General features: G+C 40.0%; 2 protein-coding genes across 10 annotated transcripts in view; both read right to left on the reverse strand.

The window, feature by feature from the left end:
• Nucleotides 1–10,804, reverse strand: part of pde10a (phosphodiesterase 10A) — a 55,083-nt gene extending 44,279 nt beyond the window's left edge. Inside the window, exons 1-3 of one of the 8 annotated variants that reach the window (XM_077614233.1) lie at nucleotides 10,462–10,804; nucleotides 10,071–10,384; nucleotides 9,726–10,003 (exon numbers count right to left, since the gene is read on the reverse strand). In XM_077614233.1, coding sequence (XP_077470359.1) covers nucleotides 9,726–9,798 — 73 coding nt within the window. In that variant the 5' untranslated portion in view covers nucleotides 9,799–10,003; nucleotides 10,071–10,384; nucleotides 10,462–10,804. The other 7 variants (XM_077614234.1, XM_077614235.1, XM_077614237.1 and 4 more) reach the window with 7 other exon arrangements.
• Nucleotides 10,805–12,159: 1,355 nt separating this feature from the next.
• On the reverse strand, nucleotides 12,160–17,433 carry tbxtb (T-box transcription factor Tb). Of its 2 annotated transcripts, none has more exons than XM_077613307.1 (8): nucleotides 17,048–17,433; nucleotides 15,615–15,879; nucleotides 15,403–15,537; nucleotides 15,182–15,243; nucleotides 14,565–14,626; nucleotides 14,302–14,487; nucleotides 13,883–14,015; nucleotides 12,160–12,670 (listed from the first exon to the last, which is right to left on the reverse strand). In XM_077613307.1, the coding sequence occupies exons 1-8, from the start codon at nucleotides 17,254–17,256 to the stop codon at nucleotides 12,391–12,393; spliced, it is 1,332 nt and encodes a 443-aa protein (XP_077469433.1). In that variant the 5' UTR covers nucleotides 17,257–17,433; the 3' UTR covers nucleotides 12,160–12,390. The 2 variants fall into 2 exon arrangements, with proteins under 2 accessions (XP_077469433.1, XP_077469434.1); XM_077613308.1 differs by having other exon boundaries at nucleotides 12,501–12,666.
• Nucleotides 17,434–17,643: the final 210 nt, after the last annotated feature.

A 17,643-nucleotide genomic window follows, 5' to 3' on the forward strand; every position in this document is an offset into this window, starting at 1 on the left:
TGAAGAAATTTTATTTTATTTTATTTTTTTAAGTTCATAAAAATGTGAAAATTCATGCTGAAACTCGTAAACAGAAACCACTCTTGCCACTAGGACTGAAGAAAAAAAAGGTAGTTATAATAGGGGTGATCCTACTTTGCGATTTTTCGATTATTGCGGCCATGTCTGGTCTACATTAACCGCGATATTCGAGGGATTACTGTAATCTCGATTTGGCTATAAACGTGCACCCTTAATATCATATGCAGCCTTTCTGAATAGAACTTTGCATATTGTCCACCCATACTTACAGGAGTAGGAAATAAAATTGTAATAAAATATCACTTGAGCATGAATTAATTAATGAATTCTGTCAATGGCACTAAATGAGCTCATATTTAAAGATAAAAATATAAAGGGAAAAAAAAACTATTTTCATGCTCTGAAAATGATGTGATCGGGCCCGTTTACCAATTACGGTAACATTACGTATTGCATATTGCATCTAACTTGCAGCAGAGTTGCAGGCAGTGGCGGCTTATCAACGGGAAACATGCTGATCAAGAGAAGGCTTGCCTTTTATGGCCACCTGACGAGAATAACGGTGACAAGTTTGGTACGGGGTGAAGGACAAATCCCTACATCATGATGCATTTTGGCATCCAGGATGAAAAAAAATGGTTCTGTGTTGATTTTCAGTAATCCTGAATTGACCCCTCAGGTTTCTGCCTGCCATATATGTCAATGCTCATTTTAAATGTAATTTTTTAAGCATGCTACATGCAAATAAAATATATTTTTGCCAGCGGTGGTTTTTTTCGTGGTCACCTATTTGCTTGTACCAAACCCGTCCAATGCTGGACTAACGCAATTATAAATGAAGGAGAATGTGTTAACAATTTGGAAGCATGAGTCAAAGCTGTAGTAGGCAGAATACATCACACAGGTATGTAGAGCACGGCACAGCAAGGCTAAGCATTTAAATTAAATAAAAAAGAGGTTAAATGAGTGAGGAAAATGCATGAGGGGGCATGGATGCTGAGAGTGGGGGAAGGCTAGGGCTAGGCTAGGTGGTGTGTGGGTGTGTGTGTGTGTGTGTGTGTGTGTAGGTGTGTGTTGGGAAGGAGGACGGAGGGGGTATCTGCGTCAGAGCCAGAGGAAGTGAAGTCAGAGACGGGGGCATGCGGGTTACCGCCACTCACAGCAGCCGTTAGGGCATCACGTCAGCAACGTCACAGAGCTGGCACTAATTAAGCCCCTCTTCTTATGTCGCTCATGATGTTGAATGGAATTTCTGCACGTTATTCATACGTACAAAGCTCCATTCAAGTATGTTTGTTCTTGGTTTCGGATCAGATGAAAAATTGCATTTCCGAAAATGCGACTTATATCTATATTGGTTGGTGTTTAGTCGATAAAATTTGGTATTCCTATGTTACAGTACATATAGTATAACGTCCAAGTTTCATTGTTCCTAGTTGTCAAATTTGTTCAAGAAATTATGAAAAACTAGGCCACAAAAGAGTATGTCATGAAAAGGTTATAGAATTAATTGGATGTAATTTCTATATGGCAGAGGTTAGCAATGTGCAATTTTATATTTTAAACAGTGAAAGAAGGTGGTGCCATCAAATGGTGAATCCAAGTGGATTTATGGTGTTTGGTCTATTTGCAAACATAACTTTTCATTCATGTAATTTATCGGAAAAACAAACAAACAAACAAAAAAAACAAGCTGCTACCATTAGCGTAAACCTATTATGATGATGCGCTATTAGTATCTATTAATAATATGACTCGAGAAGGAAAATAATTCAACGTGGAAACTTTATATACAATCCATATGTCTTACGTACATCCACCGACTTACTGTAAACTAACAATAAAAAAAAGACAAATCCTACCTTGCATCAGCAACTATTTCATTTGTACTATAGTTCAATTTAGTAAATGAGACAATTATAAATAATTGCATACCTGTCAACCTCTGCCGATAACTGCCCTTATAAATGATTATGATTCCCCTTACAAACCCCAAAAAAACGTTACAAACACCGTACGAGTCGTACGGTGTTTGTAAAGTTTTTTGGGGGTTTGTAAGGGGAATCATAATCATTTATAAGGGCAGTTATCGGCAGAGGTTGACAGGTATGTAATTGATACATTTGTAATAATTCACTCAGCTCAAAAGACAAACGACATGGCACGATCTTATGAAACTTGAGCCAGAGCCACACTTCTAGTCAACCCCACTATCCACTCAACACAAGACTTGGATGGAAATGGAGTTCAGAACATTCCGAGTCTCTGTTTAAAACAAAATAAAATATTGAAGACAATGAATCGATCGCCAGACTCGTCACGGGAATTCAGCCGAGCGTTCGTCCCAAATGGCGAGTGTAATATATCAAAGCACAAAATGAATTTCACACAAAGTCATGCGTCTGCCATTAATGTAAACCCCGCCTATTTCTACTGGCCCTCAATTGTGACCTAGATTTTGCATGTGTAATTGGAGAGGAAGACTATGGCGATGACGAGCATGTGGTTCACAAGCGTTCATTTGCTTCGCTGACGTCACTAAGCCATAGAAAACGCTTCACTGTCCAATCCGGTAAAATTGCAATATGAAATGCGCATGAGTCTGTGGGTGTCATTACAAGAACACACACGAATGGTTACAAGTGCTAATTTACATAGCTTTAGATTTATGCTGCTAACATAATATAACATCAAGTGGCTTGTGGGTTGAAATACCTTTTGATTTTTTATATGATGACGCAAACACGAGAGACACATGGCAGCCCCCCTCAAACCACTAACCACACATCCTTTAACATGCAATCTTAAGGGGTTGAAAGGAGCTCGTCCCATCATTTTTATTCTGCAAACCAGACAAAATGAGAGAAATGTCGCCACAATAGAGATGTGCTGTCGAGGGTTTTGCACCACAAAAAGGTCGTGTGTTTACTGTAGGGCAAGTGATTGTGTCAAGTCACTGTTGGGCACACTAAAACCCAAATTATCTTGAATTATATACTGTTAAAATGTTCCTGTTGTGAAAGCATTTAGCAGAAGCATCTAAAGTACAATACCACAGGAATATAGAATAATATACACCGACACAATCTATTTTTGTCATTGAATGAGCATCCAAATGTTTTTTTAAATGTACTACCTTCTATTAAATTACCTTATAATAGATCTGTAAGGCATTAGGAACAATATCAAGAGTTTGCTTTTAGGTTTTACTATATTTTTAAAAGCTGTTATGTAATTTTAAAGTGTTTTAGTATCGGCTCAGGCAAAAAAAATCTCGAGGAACTTAATATATTTTTAATAAAATTTCAGATCCAGGAAATACTATGAAGAAATAATCAATATTATTTGCCCGAAAAACTGTGTTGTTATAGTGCATGTTGTTATTCCGTATCTGCATCGAATGATGGTAGCGTGCAAAATACAATTACATAACAGTAGTACAAATTGCAAGCACAATTTGATTTCAAATGTCAGATTCAAAAGCATCACTTGTAAATGAAAATCAAAGGTAACCTGTCTAAAATGAATTCAAAGTATTACAACAACAACAAATATACAATGCAAATAGCAAAGTAGAAAAAAATTGACAGAAAGGCTGCATTTTTTTTTTTTATAATAATCATCCCATTTTGACTAAAGTTCATCCAATGCCTCAAAGAGAAAAGATAAGGAGACCTTCAAGATGACAAAATAGCCACAAATGAGGGTGTGGCTGAGAAGACTAGTGCAAGCCGGCTGCCTGCAGCAATCCTCATCACAAGCCAAATAAAGTGAGTATGAATCATAGGTGAGAAATATGGGCGCTGACGTCCAGGCTTGTCAGAATGTCTGCCAAATAAGATGAGCGACCAGACGTCAGCTCTGCTTGTTTACCGATAACACATGGATATAGTCGAGCTGACACACTCGCAAAAAGACCCCTCACACACTCCTACCCCAAGTGGGCAGGTAGGTTGACAATCATTCATTCATTCACTGAATGCATGCATCGAAGTGGAGATCCCTTATGTTCCTCCTTTTTTTTATATTGTAGCCCCACCTAGTGTCTACTTTTCATTGAGTTTAAGCATCATGACGGAGGCATTTTATAAAAATAGAGGTTATGAAAGGTCAGGACTTTTATTCTGTGAAACAGGTGGCTTGCACTGATGACATTCTAAATTTCTCAACAGTAAACTGGATCTGTCCACAAATTTATGCACTTTCATATTGTATGTTGTAGACTGTAGAGTGTCACTATGTGCGGACTACTGATTTTTTTCACATTACGTATAATAAATCATTTAAAAGACAAAACATTCTTAACATGGTTGCATCACACGCAAATACCCGCACAGACTCAACCAGTAATAAGCGTAATATATATATTTATACATCTTCATTCATTCATTCTCTGAACCACTTTTCCACACAAGGGTCGCAGGGGGTGCCGGAGTCTATCCCAGCTAACTACAGGCACCAGGCATTGGACACCCTGAATCAGTGGCCAGCCAATCACAGGGCACAAGGAAAAAAATCATGCTCACACTCAAACCTAGGGGCAATTTAGCGTCTCCAACCAGCCTACCCTGCATGTTTTTGGGACGTGGGAGGAACCCGGAGTACCCGGAGAAAACCCACGCAAGCCTGGCGAGAACATACAAACTCCACACAGTGAGGACCAACCTGGGATCGAACCCATGACCCCATCACTCACCTATCGGCCGCCTATATATATATATATACAAAAGTCGTTTTTATGGTTGTGTGAGAGGAAAATATAATAATCATTGTCATCGTCTACACAACAATAAATTAAAATTAAGAACTCCATTATTTTATCAATAAAGTCAAGTCTGGTAAAAAAAAAGATTTTACAATTTTTCCCTTTTGTTTGAAAACTGCTGGGTTCAAAAGTTGTGTTGTTGCCTGAATTTACATTTTACAAATATGAAGTATAAAAGCAAGTACAACAGCATGCACTCCATTTTTCTCTTTCCCTACACACTCGCCGCCATATTCAGTAGATGCAATGCAGCGATACACAACTTCTTGTTTCAACATGTTTTGGATAATAGGCTCTTGACATCCGATTCCAGATGCTGAAGATACTAAAGTTGGTTCATAAAAGTACACGTGTTCCTCTTTTGCAACTTTTACTTGCCTCACTAATAGCGCTACATCCATAAACAGCCATTTGGACCAGAGGGGTCAATGTAACGTGGTGACAGTGTTTAATAACCTCACGGGCACCTGCAAAATGCAGGATGAAACAACCTGACGACAAAGTGTCGTTAAAGCCAATATGCAGGAACCCCGTGTTTCTGTCTCTATTTCATCATCGTCAAATGCAGAATAGTAGCATCTTGAGTGGGCGTCCGCCCCTGAGTGTTCACAGATGTCAGGCACAGTCGTGGTGAGGAAGTGCTCGTGTATTCCTTCTGTGTTAGCCAGAGGAACCTCTCACTTGGGCGTGGGTCCAGAAAGAACTAAAAACCTGTGACGCATTGTCCCAGAACAGGTTGAATCCTGAACTGGGGAGTATAATTGCTGGCCAAATCATTAGGAAGACAATGAATCCTCAATGTGTTCCTCCGCTATGAATGCATCTTCGGAAAACTTGATGAAGCACTTTACACAACTTTAAACAAGCTCATGTTTCTGGATCAAGAACGTAGACCAAGGAACAGTTCATTGTATTTTCTTCAACTGCAGTTTTAGTTTTGTGGTTTGAGTCACCGGGTAATCATTGAATCATTCAGAGTTTCTAGATTTAAAAAAAATGGCACCCACCACATAGTCATGATATATTAGTCTTCCTCCATGAATGTGCTAACTCACAACAGATGACACCGAGATTTGTTTTCAACTGAGTGACATTTTTGTCATGGTACTATTATCTCATCGCATCTCATTTTCTGAACGACTTCATCCTCATTAGGGTCGCAGGGGGTGCTGGAGCTTATCCCAGCTGACTCCGGGCCAGAGGCGGGGGACACTCTGAATCGGTGGCCAGCCGATCGGAGGGCACAAGGAGACAAACGATCATTCACGCTCACACTCATACCTAGGGGCAATTTAGAGTGTCCAATCAGCCTACAATGCATGTCTTTGGAATGTGGGAGGAAACCAGGGTACTCGGTCGATTGGTCGCCGGTCTTTTGGTCGCCCGGAAGGTTATTGATAATTACCATTTAAATCGTTGCTCAAATTCCCTAAATACAAACTGCGAATTATTATTGAGTCATACTTAATGCCCTATTAATTATTAGGCTAAAGAAAAGCTCAAAATTTCCCGTACTTTTATTGTGTTTTGTTGGAGAACTTGTTAAGACCCTGACTGATGTCCCTTCCTAAGGGGACAACTCATGTAAATAACAAACTCTTATACACTCACACGCCGGCTCAGTGAAACTGCTCAGGGCCATTGTTGGTTTTTATTGATGCGCAGACCGTGTTGGTTTACCTTATTTTGTTGCCGGTCTTTTGGTCGCCCAAACCCAAACAACGGGCGACCAAAAGACCGGCGACCAAAAGACCGGCGACCAAAAGACCGGCGACCAAACGACGCACACGGGAAACCAGAGTACCTGTAGAAAACCCTCGCAGGCCCGGGGAGAACATGCAAACTCCACACAGGTGGACATGACCTGGATTTGAACCCAGGACCCCAGAGCTGCGAGGCTGACGCGCTAACCACTCGCTCCACCAGGCCGCCTTATGGTACTATTATTGTGATTAAATATGATTGGATTCAGAAATTCCACAGTGTACAATAATAATAATAATAACAATTATAGCTCTACATCAACTTCTAGCAGTTAGACATTTTGCTTTGTGCAGTTTGACACCACTAGACGAGTTTCACACGCAATGATGAAAATGTTCCGTCTGGCCTGTACGGACATGACTTGTGACATAAATGGTTTGGGAGCCAATGTGGGGCCCCCTGTCCCCATTCAGCATAGGGAACTAGTATTGTGAGGAAATGACATGCCTCCGAGGCACAAACAGAGAATGGATGTTATTGTCAAGCAGTGAACCTTTTGCACCCAGCAGTCAAACTCAAGAATGAAAAAAAAATGTTGTCAGGGTTCAGTCATTTGCAGGTGGTGAGATAGTTGTAATTAAAAAAAAGTATTAGGGTAACTTGTATATGGAAGCATGTTTAATAAATTTAAAGCAGGGGCACTCACACTTTTTTGCTCCAAGATCTACTTAACAATGAGCCAAATTCCCACGATCTACTTTGGTGTTAGGGTTAGAATTCAGGGGTGGGCAAAGCAGTCGTGGGGCGCAATGGGGGTGCAGCTTTTTGTTCCAATGGGGGTTGTGCTGAAACGAGAAGCACCTGACTGCAATCCACCGATGGCATTTAGAACATACCACATTTGTGGAAAGGTATCACACATGACTCACTACAGGGATGTTCAAACTTTTTTGCTCCAACATCTACCTTCCGCGATCTATCTTTTTTTACAGGCCACTGACAAAGCTCAGCAATTATGTAATGATATATCTCGCAGTAGACTATCAACATGGATGGGAGCGGCAGGGAACGGGGGCGAAAATCCACTCTCGATTCATGCTAAAGCTTACCGTCAAATTCATAAGAGCCTTACTAAGGAAATCGACAGAGGGGAGGGATCAAAATGTTATTGTGGTGCGATCTACTAATAGTACCTTGGCGATCTACCAATAGCTCCTTGGCGATCTACCAATAGTTCCTTGGCGATCTACGTAAGGGGCACCCCTGATTTGAAGGATCAAAACAGGTTTTACTGTGTCTCTGAAAACACCTGTACTTAACAATGAGCTTGTTGCCGGAAGGCTATCGCTCTTTGAATACATGCACGTTGTCACTGATGTTTTTTTTTTCAGTGCAACGCAAGTGGCAAAGTCTAAAACCAAATATTTCTGGATAATACGAAAGTCAAATAAACCTACAAGTTCAAATACTCATGTGTGATATTGTTCATCACATGATCAAATCCGCTACTGATGTCAACTCACTTATGAGTTTAAGGATTAATCAGGTCACCTTACAATCACAGGGACAAGATGAGATAAACAACCATTTACAAATGGTCTGTTTACAGAGACTTTTTTACTTTTATTACTTTCTAACGAGAAGTAGTCTCACACCGCGGACATGTTTGACCGATTCTTCAAAAATTGCCGTATCGGGCTGAGTATCGGATCAAGACATCACTACCAAAAAAAAAAGCAGTAGCATCAATGGACACCAACTTTGAAGTTCTACTTCTCCGTCATTCGTGAACCGATTGTCTTGAAATTTGAGGGCTTTCTTATATGGGGGTGATTTATTAATTGCAAAATCATTTCACTCACTCTAGATTACAAGTTAGCAAGTAGTGGGCATGCTCGGTTCACAGCCTTCAGCCGGTAATGTGCTATAGCACAATTGGGCGTGTTACACTGTAAACTTCAAAGTGTAACGTTGACTTTGTGTTGTAAGGAAAATAAGAATGTTTTTATGGAAACAGAGATTTAACTGTTGTCAATCTACGAGTTACAATGAGCCAAGGAGAAGTTATTGTTTAAGAATTTTCTCCAATCTGTAAACATAACGCTTATATTTTCAAATAGCTCTGAATGCAATCCATGTGTGAATACTGTACATGACATCCATTCAGCACCATGTCTAATAAAATAATGCTACTTTTCCAAATAAAAGGAAAATTCAACTTGGAACGGACTACATATTCCCCTAGGTACATAAAATGTTTGAATAATATCTATCAATGTAATTCATTAAAAAAGAAAAACAATAAATCCTACTGTCAGCACCAATACTAATTTCATTTTACAACTTGTCAACGACAAATCACTTATGAATATGTGACCCATTTTCGGTTTCTAACCAACAGTACACAACAGTTTTTATATGCAGATTCATTTGATACGTCAGCATTATTTTTCTACAAATTTAAATGTTCTAACAGTAAACTTGAAACAATGTAAGGAGTAAAAATTAGACATTAGTTTTCACATTTCAAAACAATGCCAAATCATTTGACTTCTTTAAGCAGACAAACATGCGGAAATTTCTATATGTATGTATGTGTATGTGTGTATATATGGGTGTGTGTGTATATATGTATATGTGTGTGTGTGTATATATGTGTATGTGTGTATATATGTGTATGTGTGTATATATGTGTATGTGTGTATATATGTGTATGTGTGTATATATGTGTATGTGTGTATATATGTGTATGTGTGTATATATGTGTATGTGTGTATATATGTGTATGTGTGTATATATGTGTATGTGTGTATATATGTGTATGTGTGTATATATGTGTGTGTGTATATATGTATGTGTGTATATATGTATGTGTGTATATATATATATATATATATATATATATATATATATATATATATACACACATACATATATACACACATACATATATACACACATACACATATATACACATACATGTTATATGTATATATGTATGTATGTCCTGTATTGAATATGGAAGTTTATACTCATGCAGTCACAATATTAAAGTCTGCACCAATCCTAACATAAAGACACAACAAATGTGCCTTAACAGATAAAAGATTACAGCAAATAATCCACAGCCCCAGACAAGATTGAGATTAAAAATAGCTAGGGACGACCGACAGACACATTCTTCTAATGGAAGTGATCAAAGCCAGTTGTAAAAAAAAAAAAAGATCTTTCCTACCTTGATCACTGCATCCTTGCTGAGGAGACTCCTCGAAACCCAAATCGTCAAGACTTTTCCGTTTTTTCGACATTTGCCGGGTGTGACAGCGTCCAACTCGGACGTCGTCAACCGGCAGGATACACCACACGTGGAACGGTACGGTGCTGCGTGGGGTGACGACCACGACGAGGGGCGCTCATTCAGACTCGTGTGTGTTCGTGCATCCTTCTTCCAAGAGTCGCTTGTGCGTAATCTATCCAGTCTACTCACTTTGTCGCCACCCGATCGCGTGGCCTCTACAAAGAGAGAGAGAGAAAGGGGGTGAAAAGCCGAAGAAAAAACATCAAGCGATTTGACACTCACGTGTGCGGCGGATTACAGTGCGGGACTTGAAATGGGAATTTACGCACGAGCTCGTGTGCCGTGGAAAAGTGGATGTTGTCACTGCATCGCGTTCGAGTTTGGGGAAACTAGCGATTCTCCAATGAAAACGTTTAGGTGGCTTTATTTACTTTTTTTTTAGACGGATGGCTCGTGACGACGTCAGACGGCCAATCGGGCGAGAGGATGACGCACAGCGGGAACTCTTGGATATCCCGATGAAGGGGCGACCACTCATTGGAAATCAACCGTACCTTGACATATACTTGAAACACGTCATTCGGGACAAAAAAAATCTGCAAGTCACGTGTGCGTCGGTGGACGCGTGTGCGTAAAAATGAACGATCGGTGCGCGATGATAAGCCTACTTTACCGTCTCTTTTAATGCTCCATTAAGCTTTCTGGACGTCGAAGAACACCCCATTCCACACGTGAGGGTGATTGACACGCGGTGTGTTTTGAGGAGCATCTAGGAAGTGTGTGGCCTTTGCTGACCAGTCACAATCAAACAATTCAATGGTGATGTTGCGTAAAAATCTAAATGACTTCAAAATTAAATAAAGTACTCGCTCGCTTTGTGTTCAAACACCGGCAGTGATAACCAAATATCACACATTGTCTCTTCTTTTCCAAAAAGTCACAGATGGGTGCCACCAGTTGAGCACACACACGCATAGACACGCTTCCTCTCTGGCTCTCCCTCCTTCTCTCATTTCTCCCACATCCTGATTTATTCATGAACACACCATGAGGGTCACTAGATCATATTCCTTTCCTCACATCTGGTTTACATTTCCAATGTAACGCCCATAGCAGCGCATTTGATTTCGAGGGGGGGTCGGGGAGCTTTTGTTGTGTTATTTACATTGAAAAAAAATATTAATTTAGCCAGCGTCTTCGCACATAGTCTTTAATTGTGAAGGGGTGCATTCGCTGACGCTGGTGTTTGGTGGTATTTTCTAAATGCAAACACCTCTTTCTCTATGCCCCCCTCCCCCTTCCACTGCAGCTGCTGACGTCAACACATGCTTGCGTCAATGCTGCCTACTTTGGCAGAGAGGCTTTTTTCATTGTGATCATAATGGGATTATTAGATTTAGAGAAAAACCCCTGCCTTCATGTTTTTTTACATGCATTTTCTTTCCAAAACATGATCGATCACCCAGCTTTTTCTTGCAATACAATAATGTATTTTCTGCAGTCAAACATTATACTCGTGGTCTCTTTGTTATCTCTTTCAAATGTAGTGGTTTTAGGGATGAAAGACAAAAGAAATTAAGTTTTTTTTATAAAGGACTTTGGCTGGATGATATGCATGCTATAGAGACAAAAAAATCAGATGATGTTCATAAAGAAGAGTGTTATGATGTCCTTAAATGCTGACCTTTTGCAACTCTACTTCCTGTTGGTCAGCCTTGATTTACCTCAATAGCTTTCCTATTTCTCACCTCAATGGAGTCAATATAGCTGCATGAGTTTTCCAATATATGCCCTATTAAATAATGAATTTTTCTTTGGCAACAACAAACAAACAAAAACAGTATAGCTGACTTGGTAATATAAACCAAAAGGAATGTATGATTCAAGGACAAATGTACTATATTAAGTTAAGTGACTAGGTCAGCACCTGGTACTCAGTGATGCTGAGACCAGTTGAGAAGAGCGAGAGTTCTCCACAAGAGGGCGCAATTTCCCAGACAAATTCCCATTTCAAGTCACGGGACTGTTGTGAGAAATATAAAAAACACATACAAAATAGGCCTAGAGCTGAAATCAAAGTACTGTATGCGTTTCAGTCATTTAGCTTGTTCTACCTGCCCTGGAATCATCTCCTTCAAGTCAGTTAAAGGCAAAAAATCTGATAGATAATTGGATTAATTTGTTAATTTATAATAGTAATTTGATTTGGGGTTTTCAAAGAAGTGGACTTAGCATAACCCCTACCTCTCATTATAATAACATTACTGTACACTAAATGTATAAAGCAAATAAGGTTTACAAAATAGTTCTAGTTTGACATTGTATTGAACTTCACTCGCAGTAAAAATCATGGCTTTATCATGAATTTGCACTTAATATAAGCACATTGAAAACAGAAATTGTCCTCCCAACAACGCAGAATAAACAGTCAGTCATGTTGAGTGATCATAAATATAGAAATTGTAAAAATGATACAAAACTAATCTGTTACACAAAATGTTAGACATTTGAAGATCTCGAAAGGATCTCCTTGAGAAATGGAATTTAAAAACAGTCTCGTGAAAAGCAAATACATGATCGAATGAGAGTCTTATTTATTCCATCACACAGAGGGAAGCGTGACAGGAGTCCAAGCTGGAGAATGTCGTTGAAGAGCAGCTTCGTACTGAGCCGAGTCGTGCCCCTCCGCGCCGCTGCTGTCGTACATGGGGGGCCCAGAGGAAAGCGCTGACACCGAGTGAGCCAGGTTGGGATAGTGATTACTGGAGCCTCGTAGAAACTGGGAGCTCAAGTTGCTGTTGCTCATCCCGCTGGAGTGGTGGGAGACCGGGCTAACTGGGGTCAGCGCTGCATTGCTCATCGACCACAGGCTGGTGTACTGACTTGAGAAAGAAGATATGTTGCTTACTGTACACAGTCGATTGGTCGCCGATCTTTTGGTCGCCGGTCTTTTGGTCGCCCGGAAGGTTATTGATAATTACCATTTAAATCGTTGCTCAAATTCCCTAAATACAAACAGCGAATGACTATTTAGTCATACTTAATGCCCTATTAATTATTAGGCTAATGAAATGCTCCAAATTTCCCGTACTTTTACTGTTTTTTGTTGGAGAACTTGTTAAGACCCTGACTGACGTACCTTCCTAAGGGGACAACTCATGTAGATACAAACTCTTATACACTCACACGTCAGATCAGTGAAACTGCGCAGGGCCATTGTTGGCTTTTATTGATGCGTAGATCGTGTTGTTTGACCTTGTTTTGTCGCCGGTCTTTTGGTCGTCGGTCTTTTGGTCGCCTGGACCCAAACACTGAGCGACCAAAAGACTGGCGACCAAAAGACCGGCGACCAATCGACTGCACACGCTAAAATGACCATCGGTCTTTTGGTCGCCGGTCTTTTGGTCGCCGGTCTTTTGGTCGCCCGTTGTCGCGGTCTGGGCGACCAAAAGACGGCGACCAAAAGACCGGCGACCAATCGACCGCACACGGTTGCTTACTCTTCTCCGAGTAGCATTTCAGATGAACAAAAGTAGGGCCGCTGCCCAGTTTTTATTTGCCCCGTAGCAAATTCGGAAAATAACATTAAGTTTGGCCCACTAAAGACAGCCTTCACTCTATTGCAATTTTCTGCTTTACACTAAAATTTAAACAGTGGCTCTCCGTTATTTCCAATCAATGTAGGAAATTGTATAATTTCCGCATTTTGTTTTATGTGAATGCATTTATTTTAAAAAAAAACCTAATCCTGTCTGATAAAGAGCTATCTTTTCTTGACTGTATATTTTCTCTTTGTTCTTCAAAGTTTGCTACAGTAATTTAAAGAAATTTATATATTGCTGCTGTCAAAAGATTGAAATATTTCATCGTAATTGATCAGATGCAGTTTATAGTTCCATTCTGGTTAATATTTTTTTGTTGCATTTTCCGCACATTTCTTTTATATAACTTCAGAAACATAATATTAATAAAAATACCTCAGTGTGTAGATCCTGCAAACGTGATCAAAAAGGCGCACTTTTATTTTTGAATAGATTAATTTAACGTATCACCCTTGTGCCCCTGATTAGTGTACTTTGTTGGATGACACTGACCTGGAATTGCTAACAGAGGTTGAATTGTGCGTCATAGACATCATGCCGGAATGTGTTGGCATCTGTAGACCGCACCAGTTGTCTTGATTTGACAGCATTGGCAGACACGCTGAGGAGTTATCTGTGTAATTTGCTGCAACACAAACAGAAGCAGTCAAGTTTTACACCGGTTTAAATGCAGATACTATTGCCACCAAGCAGGCGGTCGCTTTAATTGGCTTCTTCTCGATGACCTTTACCCCTTCAAATGAAGGTGTAAACATTCCTCATCTGATGGCCGAGCAATTTACAACTTTGGTGCACTGCTCGGACAAAAGCGAGCGGAATGCAGGCCATGTCTCAAAGAGTATCATTTGTTTTGTCGTAATTGTTAAGACGTGGAGAGGATGTGTTTTGGATATGAAGGCCAGGTTACTCACTGGGCGAGTTAGTTCGATGACTGTAAGAAGATGCACTGTAGGGTACCGAGCGGTGGGTCCTTAATGTGGAGTAGCGCTCGCAGCCCTGGGAGGGCGACAGGGAGATGGGGGTCCCAAATTGGCTGTGTGAACTTGCAGCTGCAGGGGGGCAGAGAGAGCCCGACCCGGGAAGAAACCAACTGCCTACTGTTTCACACAAAGGTTGTAAGGGTGAAGCATCCCTTAGTGATGTTCATCTTTTTCCCCACAATAAAGACACTTACATGGAGAATAGGTAGATTGCTGGTGCTCAGGTGTTTCATCTTTGATATCTTTGTCATCACATCTGTGGAAATAAAAACACTTTTAGATCAGGATAAGGGAGAGCGAGTTCAATTTAACTCATGAGATGTCATTGACGGAAATAGACGTTTATTCATTTTGCCACGGTGAAAAATCACGATAGGCCTTCCAAGCTAAAAAAAGATTGGACGTCTATCGGCGTCAATAGCAGTCAGAAATCTCACTTAGAAGTACAAGAACAAAAATGAAGTTTACAAATCTAACACAAAAACTAAGAGACTGTTAATGATAATTTTAAAGTCAAATAATACATTATGTACAGCATATTTATGAAAACACATCTCACTAAATTCAATTGGCTTTTCATTCATTCTTCTTCCGTACCACGCATCCTCCCTCGTAAGGGTTGCGGGGGATGCCGGACTTGGGGCGAAAGGCAGATTACACCGTAGACTGGTCGCTAGTCAACCGTAGGGCACGACCATTCGCACTCACAATCATAAGTTACTCAATTAAATCTAAATACCCCCCAAAAAATCGTCTAAGCTAAAAATTTTGAAAATATTTACCCCTATAAAGGTTCATGCCCCCAAATTACCTCTCCTTTGCATCCAAGAAGGCCTTGGCAAAAGGGTTGTGCTTTATTTTCAAAGCGGTTATCTAAAATATAACAATGAAAACAACATTTACTGTACTTTAAAAAAAGAAGCATGTATCGTGCATAAAACAAATAAATACAAATACACACAACCCCCACACAACTGCACACTTGTGGTTATTTGTGTATTATTAATAAACATATAATGTTTTTGGGCCAACCTCTTCATTTTGGTAGGCTGTCACAGCAATGAATTGTGTTTCTGGGAAAGAATGGCTGGTGACCATCCTCCGTGGGCCTCCAACCCGCACAATGTGAATGCGTGGCTCGTACTTGTGTAAGGAGTTTAACATGATCTATTGAAACGAGGTAAACTTGTTGAATTGCATCCAGCGATGGAAAGGAGAAAATGAGAAGGCCTGAAATGTATTACCTGACCTCCCCCGTTAAGTTTATTGGTGAGTTTGACTTTGCAAAAAGACACTGGGGCTTTCATCCAGTGCGCGCCAAAATTTGGTGAATCCGGGTGAATGTAGACACAGCTGGGGGTTTGTGGTTCAGGCTTCCCCCCTGGAACCCACTCCCCACTCACGTACTTCCACCTGTGGTTATCCGCAGATACAAAGTCGAGCAAGAAAGAATACATGGCGTTCGGGTCCAATCCGGACACGTTGACTTTCATCACAGGAAACATACGCCTGGAAGGAAAAAGGGGGAAAGTGGATTAAAGTGGTGGCTACAGTGGTCAAAAGTTCACTGACACCCAAGACCTTTACCTTATAGAGCAAGGGTGTCAGACTCGGGTTGGTTCGCGGGCCGCTTTGACGTCAACTTGATTTCACGTGGGCCGGACCATTTTAGATCTAATATTTAGATTTCTTTTTAATATAAATGGATTAAAAGAACTGGATTAAAAGCCCTGAATATTCCGTTTTTTATAGATCTAAAACAATGTTTATTTTAGCTTTTTATAGATATTTTTAGATTTTATTAAATTATTTTTGAACTAAAAACACAGAAAAAAATGATTAAAAAAATTACAATTATTGATTTAAAAGGGGGAAAATCAGGAAATTTAATATACATCTATACTCTTCATTTTAATTTGGTCCTAAAACAGAAAGTCGGCACTCATGATTTACTTTCCCGGGCCACACAAAATGATGCGGCGGGCCAGATTTGGCCCCCGGGCCACCACTTTGACACATGTTATAGAGCAATTGACTAGCTTTGGTCATTTGAAAATTATTTTTTAGGGCAATCATGTGATTATATTTGGCTCAAAACGTATATATCCAAAATGATTATTCTATACATTGTAAATGTATAGCTGTTTGTATTCCATTTTTTTCAAATACATTCTTACAATGTTTGTAAAGACTAAAATATTGAAATAGAAATGAATAAAAACCGAGATATATACAGTTTACAACTTCAAGTAACATGTTACGATTGTCTCCCTGCCCCAGGGTATTTAACTCATTGCATGCCATTAAAAATGCATTCATACAATCTTTATAAAGATTAAATTATTGGGATAGAAATGAATAAAAATATAAATACATACAGTTTATAACTTCAAGTAACATGTTAAAGTTGTCTCCCTCCCCCAGGGTATTTAACTCATTGCATGCAATTGACGGCTATAGACTACTACTTCTACTTTATTTCAACCGAGAATACTCTAAGTCTGCTGTCCAATACGTAACTTTTCGACTGGGAGGGGCGATTGAACGAACTTTCTCGCCTCGTCAAGAACAACTAATGATCATAATAATAATCATCATCATCATCATCATTTTTTAAATTAAAAAACAATTCGTGCATTTCAGGATTAAATGTCGGATTGCAATGCAACAGGCTCACCTGCCGTTTTTTGTCACGATCATCTCGTTCGTCAGGTTCTTAAATTTGCCCCAAAGTTCTCCGTCATCCAAAGAAAGTTTCAATTCCCTCTCCGTGGGGTCTCCCTTCTCGCTGCCGGCCTGCAGCTCACTTTGCACGGCGTTGAGGAGATGATCCACCCGGTACTGAGCGGCCTTCCCGGGACACTCTCCAACCCCGGCTATAGACATCCTTTTTTCCGACCAAGGTGCAATCAGGCGCACGACTTCGACAAAACTCGTGAACAACAACAAAAATTAAAAATAAAAGTCAAAAATTGCCACTCGTGGATGAATTAGGCATTCTGTGCGCTAAAAAAGTCAAATATATATGGAGAGAGAGGAGAAGGTCCACGTCAGGATGGTCGCTTAGAACAAAGCTGATTGGCTCGATTTTTCTTTGATCTTTGACGACTTGTTTCCCATTGGCTGGGGGGGAAACCCATTGAATCCACAGGAACCCACGGTCCTTCAATGAAGCAGCTAAGACCACTTGATTACAAGAACCAGTAAATATTGACACTTAGATCAAAGGCTCACCTGTAGAAGAAATAAAAGGATCAGTTGCTTACACACATT

Source organism: Stigmatopora argus, chromosome 11 (genome assembly GCF_051989625.1).
Source record: "Stigmatopora argus isolate UIUO_Sarg chromosome 11, RoL_Sarg_1.0, whole genome shotgun sequence".
Taxonomy (NCBI): domain Eukaryota; kingdom Metazoa; phylum Chordata; class Actinopteri; order Syngnathiformes; family Syngnathidae; genus Stigmatopora; species Stigmatopora argus.

Bases quoted from the DNA above. Each gene is read 5' to 3' on its own strand.
- tbxtb (XM_077613307.1), bottom strand. From the start codon at position 17,256: ATGTCTATAGCCGGGGTTGGAGAGTGTCCCGGGAAGGCCGCTCAGTAC. The intron at 15,880-17,047 runs GTGAGCCTGTTG...TTTTCCTTCCAG, and splicing joins ATCGTGACAAAAAACGGCAG to GCGTATGTTTCCTGTGATGA. The intron at 14,488-14,564 runs GTAAGTGTCTTT...TGTGTGAAACAG, and splicing joins GCAATCTACCTATTCTCCAT to TAGGCAGTTGGTTTCTTCCC.